The 9,423-nt window shown below is 43.0% G+C and overlaps 1 protein-coding gene across 3 annotated transcripts in view; it reads left to right on the top strand.

Annotated features, from left to right (window-relative positions):
- Nucleotides 1–4,171: 4,171 nt before the first annotated feature.
- Enpp1 (ectonucleotide pyrophosphatase/phosphodiesterase 1) overlaps nucleotides 4,172–9,423 on the top strand; it is a 74,246-nt gene continuing 68,994 nt past the window's right edge. For all 3 annotated transcript variants that reach the window (NM_001308329.1, NM_008813.4, NM_001308327.1), the window contains exon 1: nucleotides 4,172–4,525. Coding sequence is in view for 2 of the 3 variants with exons in the window: in NM_008813.4 (NP_032839.3) it covers nucleotides 4,340–4,525 (186 nt within the window). In the remaining variant the exon portion in view is untranslated. The remainder of the gene's footprint in view (nucleotides 4,526–9,423) is intronic.

Below are 9,423 nucleotides of genomic sequence, written 5' to 3'. Positions count from 1 at the left end.
ACAGGAGCCATGATCATAATAGCTCTAACTGGGAATGGTTCAAACATTCAATGGCTGGTGAAAAGATACAAGGCGGTACATCCATTCAGTGGAAAGAAACACTGATGTATGTGCAAGCAACGGACTACGAAATGTTCTGCCGAGTGAATGAAGTCATACACAAATTACTGTAGGACACCACTCACATGAACTGCTTAGAAAAGACAAATGAAAAATAGAGCAAATTTAAAAGCTGGGGCTAAAATGGAAGCAGTATTTTTAGATTTATTTTTATTTTTTTTAAAGTGTGCATGTATGCGCACGTGTGTGTGTGTGTGTGTGTGTGTGTGTGTGTGTGTGTGTGTGTGAGAGAGAGAGAGAGAGAGAGAGAGAGAGAGAGAGAGAGAGAGAGAGAGAGAGAGAGAGAGAGAGAAGCTTTGGAGCCAGAAGCATTTGTTTTCCCTGGAGCTGGAGTTATAAGCAGGTGTAATTTGGAAATTGAAGTCCAGATCTCTGCAAAATTAATATGTGCTCTTGCTCAGAGCAAGTTTTGGACTATGACTGTGTAGGAAAAAACTTCCTCAGATGATGAACAGGTTTCTGAACTGAATGTGTTACTCAATCATATGGATAAACGTCATATTGTGCATTAGTATATCATATATTAGTATGTAATATAGTATATTATATTAGTTTATATTAATATACAAACTAAGTTTTACTAATAAGTTGTCAGTAATAACAAACATGAGTACATTTTATAAAGTCAATAAATTTTAATTGTCTATCAATGTCAGGTATTTTTTGAGATAGCCATGAGGAAGAACGGAGATGAGGTGTTGGTGGTGGCGAAGATTATGGACAGCCCTAATGTGCAGAATTGCCTTCCCCCCGCTTGTTGGACTCATACCCCAAAGCAGATCTTTTCCTCAAGATTATGTATAAAATACACATAATTCATGAAATAGTTCTGGATTCACGAAGGCGTGGTGATTGGGTGAGACTGGGTGACTTAACTAGGGAAAGAATGGACTGGAGTGTTTAGATAAAGTTGAGAGAAATGCAGAACAATCAAAAGGAACTGGGAGGCAAAAGTGAAATTCCCTATCAGTTTACGAGTGAAGGGATTCAGGGTCAGAGACTAGGAATATGTTCAAAGCCACCCAACCTTCGCTGCCGAGGGTTGTATTAAAAATAAAAGAAAGAAAAATGAGGATGGTGTACAAAATTTTAAAAATAAACAAAAGTCAAGATGTTATTTTTTTCCTGGGCCTCATACAGATGAGAGCCCTCTGTGGCTTTTTCCTTTTAGACCTATCTTGATGTTTTCAGTGTTTGATTGGCCAAGAGGTCAGAGCTGGAGAATGTAGCAGCTGCTGCTAAACTCATCAGTTGAAAAGCAAGGGATGTTTCTCAGCTTTGAGGTGGCAAAGTTCCAGTGCAGAGGGACTGGTTTGGTTTGGTGTTTTGGCCTTAGCAACATCTATCATTTCAGGTACCAAAATGGGCAAATTTAAATATTTACGAGTTTTAAAGAATTAAAAATCTTTTCCATTCTTAGAGGACCATCTCTGCTATTGTGCTAAGTTGAGTCCTTAGCCCCAGAAGCCGATGATTTGGACCTAGAGACCAAACACTGAAATTTCACATTTGGTTTACTTGGAAAAGCCATGTTGATTTTTTTTGTTTTGTTTTGTTTTTTTAAAGATTTATTTATTTATTATATGTAAGTAAGTACACTGTAGCTGTCTTCAGACACACCAGAAGAGGGCATCTGATCTCTTTACAGATGGTTGTGAGCCACCATGTGGTTGCTGGGATTTGAACTCCGGACCGCTGGGAGAGCAGTCAGTGCTCTTAACCACTGAGCCATCTCTCCAGACCCACGTTGATGTTTTGTGTGCCATGATCTTATTATACTTTGGAATAAGATGCCTCGGCCCTGAGAACTCAGAGTAAACAAGACTGAGGCAAGACTTTATCAAAGGCTGTGTAATGTGTGTGGGTAAACAACCTGAACGGCGTGCTGGACACGGTTGTACTCTTCTGATTTTAGAAGTTTAATTAGGTTTTCATAACTACCTATAAAACCCCATGGTGCAGGCTAGGCATCAACACAGGGCAGAAGCCACATCCTGGTGGCCTGTTTCCCAGGTCCACCCTGCAGATGGGCTACATTGTGTTTGGTTTCAAAAGTGTTTAAAGACTCTGTGTGTGTGTGTGTGTGTGTATGTACAAGATTTCTAGAAAACTCACAAAAAGATTTAAATTTCCTTCTTGTTTTTAAAAACTCTGAGTCTCCACCTTAGACATATAATCCTTGGCAACTGTTGCTAAGAGGCCAACTTGCTCTCTTTCTGTCTTGTCTACAGAGGGCTGTATCAGTCTTTAATGCTTCCTGGCTGTCCTCAGCTGCTTGAGACATTGTAACCTTGCAGACAGCATTGGCTTTTCCAATGAGGACAGTAGAAACGTCATTAATTGCTTTGGGTTGCTGACAATACACTTATTCGATTTTTCTTTTACACTCAAGGCCGCTTTGGAAACTGTCTGTTGAGCGCTTTTAGAAAATTTGACGTGTATTTGGCCAGTTTCAGTGGAGTAAAACTTTGGCCTTCCATCTGGTTTATGGAAACATTCAAATAATAAAAAAAAAAAAACAACCCAGAACCAAGTTTGGGGTAAAAAGTATGTTTGAGTATGAAATGGTGGACCTGTTTCTAGTGGGTGGTTTGTAATGTAGTGATAATAATAAAAAATAAACTAAAGATTGCTTTTGAGGGTGGCCTTTTCTCCTGCTGTCACTCATTGGTCCTACTGTGTGGCTTGGGTATCTATATGCAGACCCTTCTCTCTACGGTTTAATCCTACTCTAGCCCCTTGCTGACTCACCCCATACTATATATACATATATGCATATATATGAAAATGTTCACATTTTAATACATATGGCATTCAAAATGTTGATTCATTATTAAATGTCTGAATGAATGAAGTCAGAACAAATTGAAAGTGTTCACATTGTTTTAATTTATTTTTACCTCTCTTTATCTCTCTGTGTGTGTGTCTCTCTCTCTCTGTATGTCTGTGTTCCGGTTTGTATCTGCACACATGCATGAAAGTGGAAGTCAGAACTACCAATGGTTGTCATTCGTCTGAAGCCCAGCTCACCTTTTTCTGGGACCCTTTCTTATTAGCCTTGAACTTAGCAAATAGGCTAGGCTGGCTGGCTGGCCATCCCTGGGATCCATATGCCTTTGCCTCCTACTTTGGGATTACAAGCTCAGGCTACAGGGTTTTTGGAGTCTGGGATTTGCCCTTAGAATCTCATGCTTGCGAATACCAGAACTTTACCTGTTGATTGCCCTCCCCAGTCCGTGCTGACAGTTTGAGAGGGGACAAACCCAATTTACACCCGTTAAACTTCAAAAGTGAATGTGATATAATGTGATGTATATAAACAAAGCAGGTAAGGGATGTCTTGTTAATTTGTGATTTTTCTTAGTCACTGTGTTCAGTCACATTGCTTCTGCTTTTGGGTTCTGGGAGGTGTGGTTTTGCTGATGGGAAGGAGTGTAAAGCTGAAGAATCAAAGGTGAAACAAATCCCATCAAGAATTAAAGCCTACTGCTCACGTTCTGTTTTAAAAATAAGCTCATCACATAGAGTTAGAGTCTTGATTCTGCTCATCAATTAAAGTGCTGACTTCGGAGAAGCAAGACACAGACACCCGGAAGCCTCCGGAAGTCTAAAATAGCTAATATGTAAATATAATAGGATAGCAACCCCGGACGCCACACATCCCATATGTGTGTTTGTGCAAACCCATCAGTGTTGTGTAAACCCCGTGCCCCACGTTTAGCAGCTCCAGGTAGAGAATTTTCGTTTGCACTTGTGGGAGAAAAAGAAAGTCACCTCCCCACGCGCTCGTTTGCATTTCCCTGGTCAAAGCAGGTCTGCTCCCGGCCACCGGTGTCCGGCCTTTGAGACCTCGGGGGTCGCTGCATCCTCTCACTTTTGGGGCTCCAAGATCTCACACTCTTTGCAGACCACACAGCGATTCCAGTCCAGTCCTCGTTGGGCTACGCGGGGGGATTCCGCAAGGGTTCGTAGGGTGCCACGATCGCGGGCGGGGACAGGGTTTGGGGTGGAAGTTAAAGACACGCCCACGTCAGGGACCCAAAATAGCCCACGCGCCCAGGGCCCGAAATCAGACAGGAAGCCAAATACCCGGGGCGTTGAGCGGCTCGGGCCGGAGCGCTGGCCGAGGGCTGGGAGCCAAGGGTCTGGCGGGGGCGGCGCGGGGCGGGGCGGGGCTGCGAGCCTATTAAAGCTCGGCCCGCGGGGGCAGAGCGGGGCGATGGAGCGCGACGGCGACCAGGCAGGGCACGGGCCCCGGCACGGGTCAGCGGGAAACGGTCGCGAGCTCGAGTCACCAGCCGCGGCTTCGCTGCTCGCGCCCATGGACCTAGGAGAGGAGCCGCTGGAGAAGGCGGAGCGTGCCCGCCCTGCCAAAGACCCCAACACCTACAAAGTGCTGTCGCTGGTAGGTCGGTGCTTGCCGCGACCCGACACCCGGGAGGGGCGAGAGCGAGCAGGTCGGCACCCGGCATGGGAGAGCGTGGGCGCCTCCTGCGCCGGCACCGGGTGACCTGCAGGGTCCTTACCCCTCTCCCAGCAGGAGCAGGCTGCTAAAATAGTCACCTTGACATACCGTCCTCTTCCCCCAGAGAATACAGGACATTTGGAGGCGGAAACAAAAAATCGGCTAGTCTTAGGATAGCGCAGCGATGTTTGTAGTCTTTTAGGTGGCGTAGGTCAGGGTACAGGTGGTGCTCGTGGCTTTAGGTGAATTTATTGCAGTTGAAAGATTTATCACAGCTTTTGAAAGTATCGGGAACTTTAGAAAACACCCATGCTTGGCTCTGTAGTGGTATTTCCAGACAGTTATTTAGAAGCCCCATTGACGTTCATGTTTATGTGACTGGGAAGAGGCCCGGGATTCATTGCCCACTCTTTGAACCACAGACAGCGCTGTTTGTGTGTTGCCCGGAGGCACAGTTGCCTGCTATATCCCTCTGCTCTTCTGTTAGACCAGTTGTAGCATCCACAACCAACTTCTGGAAACAGGACGCCGATTTTCACTCGGGATCTTCCTTGGGTCAGAAAGGCTGAGTCCTGTGTGGTGGTTCTAAGTATTGGTGGGGACTTCCATTATTCTTCTCAAGCTCCGCTGTGTTGTGTTAAAATGAGAGCGCATAGCATAGTTTCAATGGGACTGACTGCGGGAAATAAATTCAGAACTGAAGGAGGAGGTAGTTAGTTATTTTATAGTACGTGCAAACCACAGCTTTCTGTGACTAGCACACCCTAAAACATATTCTTACACATTCTGGCTTGAGCGCTGTTTTGTGGAAAAATCTTTCCGATGTTTAAAGTCTCCTTTTGACATCATTTCCATTTCCACTGTTCTTAGGTTCTATGCAGACACCGTAGCACTTTGAGAACCAGAATCCCGAGACTTAAGGGATGGTGTCATATCCTTAGTTTTTTAAAAATAAGTCTGAGGTTCAAAGAAGTCTCCCAAACCGCAGGCGGCTGTCTCCCAGGATATAATTTTGTATCGTATGTCACTCATATGATATTGATGGGCATTTAGTGAGTTTGAGTCTAGTAAGACTTTTTGTTGTATGTTTTTTAATGGAAGATCGCAATTGTTACAGGACTACTTAAATTATTGAGTTTCAGTACTCTTACCTACTGTGAGATACTCAATGAAGACACACTGAATGTTTATGAAATTGTAAGGCATATTTATAAACTTACTATAAGTCATTGAAGGGTTTCCAGTTATTGAATTCAGTTTTACTCATTTGCATACAGGCCCACAATAGATGTCAGCACAGGTCCACCTGTAGATCACAGAGTTTTCACTCTGACACCTGCGGTCGCTTGGTTGGCCAGTATTCCAGCATTACAAACGGCTCTGATGGCACACTTCAGAAATTGCTGCATGCCCTAGAATCTCCTCAAACAGATCAACTATGAATATTTGGTATATTTGGTTACGGCATATTTTATGAATTAGAACAAATTCTTGTCTCAGATAATTTTTAGATATTTATATATTTTTAGTTTATGTGTGTGACTGTTTAGCATATATGTGTGAATATATTACATATATAATTTATATAAATATATATTATACACACACACACACACATATATATAAATATCCCCCACTCCAGCTGTCCAATGTTCTCAACAGAGGCCCAGAGTAATGTAATAGTTCCTCCAATTCCATTGTATGTATGCACACACATGAACACGCACACACATATATACATATGTATATACATATATGTATACATGTGTGTATGTTTGTATACCTTGTGTGTGTGTGCCTGGTACCCACAGAGGCCAGAAGAGGATGTTGGATTCCTTGGAACTGTAGTTTACAGATGGTTGTGAGCCACTATGTGGGTGCTGGGGACTGAACCTGGGTCCTCTGTAGGAGCAACAAGGTACTTACCTGTTGTGCCATCTCTCCAGCTGCAGCTTTATGTCTTTTGATGGACTCCAGAGAGGCATAAAATATAAGCCGCTTCTCACTGGAGCTCTTAGTTCAGGACTCAGCTGGAAGTGAAACCTATTTTTTCTCTTTTCCTCCTCTACTTTAATAACCCTCTATCAGAAGCCCTCAAAGGAATTTGACGACTGTCATCAAAGAGCTCTGGGACATGTTTTCGAGAGACAGCCTTAATTATTGGATTTATCTTGTTTCTTTTTTCAGATTAAGCATCAGCACATTTTGTATGAAGTTGAAGAATCAGGTTGGACTAATTGCATCCTGGGGTTAGGATCAGGGAGGCCCCCCACTCCCTGGCCACAGGATTCTAATCGGACAGGATAATCACAGGGCTGCTTGCAGGGGGAGGATGAAGTAGTGATGATACGATCGTGTGCTTTTCTTAGATTTTCTCTAATTAGTGAAAAGAATGTAGTTACATCAGAGTCAACGGAGAATGGGGATCTCGTCCTAGCCTTGCTTGCCTGGGTGATGCTTCATCTCAGGACTTTCTGCCTAGGTACTCAGCAGGTCTAAGGAAACAGCAAGAGAGAAAAACAGGCACTGCTCTCAGTGTCCTCTGTGACGTACGTGTGTTAGCATTCCCTGGCTGCGTTGAACTACGTTGATAATTAAGTTGCCAAGGGAAAAGGCTGAGCAGATCGTGGTATGAAATCAGGGTAGCAGAGGTTCCGGTACATTACTTTGGGCCTCTGCTGAGAGCGCTGGGTGTTGGAGGGGGAAATGAGGATGGATGAGCAAACACAGATGGAGCCTAGGATCCCACAGTCCCCTTTGACTGAACACCATCCATGACCCACGAATCTCCCACGAGGTAGATTCTAGAATCTCCCACCTCCTGATAGCACTGCCCTGTGGACTAAGAGTTTTATCTCATGAAGCTTTGGGTAGATATTTGCAATCTGAAGTATAGCAGTTACATATGAAATGCCCTTGCCTAGGTCCAGATCAAGTTTGAACTGAAATATTCACTCCTAAAGTTGGGCTCAGGTATTTATCTAAAATACCATTGCTCCCCATTCTAGTTCTAAAAGGACTAGTAGCTTTCAAGTAGTTTGCAGTGTGAGCTCTAGTAGATCTTCTAAAGCATTACTCCCGTTAAAGAGCTCTTTCTAAGAGGTAGAAGTTGGCCTTGGTCTAGCTAGACTAGGGTTAATTCTCTAGCTTCTTCCCTCTTCCCATATCTATCCTACAGTATTCAGAATAACTCTCTCAGTCGGGTTTGGATCGACATTGTCCATTGACTTTCAAATTTAACATGTGCCTTCCATGGCTTTAGCATTTTATTTCAAGATGACCAGGCTATCTCCAAAGCTAGAACAGTCTAAAATTTGTCTCTAAAGGCATTTGTTTCAAATGCTCCAATGTGTACGGAGGACCAAGGAGCCCAGGGTTCATTGTGTTTCTATTGGGTCTCTGATAGTACCTGACTGCCATCAGCATTTGGTTGGTTGAATGAATACACTACACACTTTATTTCTAGTTAGAATCATGGGAAGACAGAACACTCAGTTATAAAGTCAGAATGTGAGGAATCCAAACATACTTGGCACTCGGCTGTAACTCGGATAGGTAAGATAAAAACGGGGATAGTATTTTATTTGGATGACGGTGATGGAAGAAGTCATGAATGACCGGGATGAATGAGAGCCAGCATGCCTAAGCAGAGCCCGTGCTAAGCCTGTCGTAATTTAGGTTCAGGATCAGAAATGTAACCCTGAGCTTTCTTCCCCATTGGCACACACAACTCAGGTGTGGCCAGACAAGGATATATAAAAAGGCCAAAACAAACCTCCCTCATTCATGCCAGGACGTCTTGTGCTTTGGAAACTCTGTTGTCTTACTTGACTTTCCCTGAATTCAGCCATGGAGTCTTCTGCAGATGCTTTCCTGTGTCTTGTCTCCTGTTCCTATCATTTGTCTCGAGGTCAGGCCCTATAGCCCCGTGTTTGTACCCACCCAGTCTCTTTCTTGGGAACACAGCCATGTTCTCAACACCCCCTTCATTCCTCTTCTATTTCACTTTGCCTCTTCCCTGTCACTGAAACATCTTAGTCATGACTCTGGATAGTCTCCATAATGGCCATGTTGAACATGTTAAACACCATGGATAAGAGAGCTGGAGGCCACTAACTGTTCTAGATTATGGACAGAAATTTCAGTTGCCGACTAGTTTTTCTTTTCCAGATACCAATATTTAGAATTAAAGTAGTTTTATTTTATAGGCAGTATTTTTTTGAGTTTGATAAGTACCATTGAAATTTCTCTGTCTCTGTCTCTCAGTCTCTGTCTCTCTGTCCCTGTCTCTGTCTCTGTCTGTCTCTCTCTCTCTCTCTCTCTCTCTCTCTCTCTCTCTCTCATGTGTTTAAAGATTAGCAGATATATTTCATCTGTATTATAGACTTTAAGGACAAGCCACAGAACTTGGTCATGATTTATAACTTATCTTTTTTTTTTTTCAAGAGAGAGCAGCATTTCACATTTTAAACAACTTATCAATGAATAAGCTTTTGGAAGATAGCATAACTAGAAAATAGAAAACTCTCTTTGGATAAAATAAGCTTGCTTCTATCGACCATGAAATATGTCCCCCTACTTTCCCCCTCCTCCAAGATAGTCAATAAGAAACTTTGAGCTTTTGAAGTCAAGATAGACCATAGATTATTTATGTAAGCATAAATCTGCACTGGAAGAATAGACAAAAATGTTGATTCAACATGAGAAATACTTCACTGCCTAAATGAAAGTTATGCATTTACTGAGGAGAGAAAGAATCGAAGGTGGTTTTTCAAAACAGTGACAAGAATGTTGTATTAAATATTAACTGGAGCATGTGACCACAGTATTTTAGTTAG

The sequence above is a fragment of the Mus musculus genome, chromosome 10, assembly GCF_000001635.26.
Source record: "Mus musculus strain C57BL/6J chromosome 10, GRCm38.p6 C57BL/6J".
Classification (NCBI taxonomy): Eukaryota; Metazoa; Chordata; class Mammalia; order Rodentia; family Muridae; genus Mus; species Mus musculus.
Note: the sequence above shows the minus strand (reverse complement) of the source record. Positions and strands in the feature narration are given on the sequence as shown.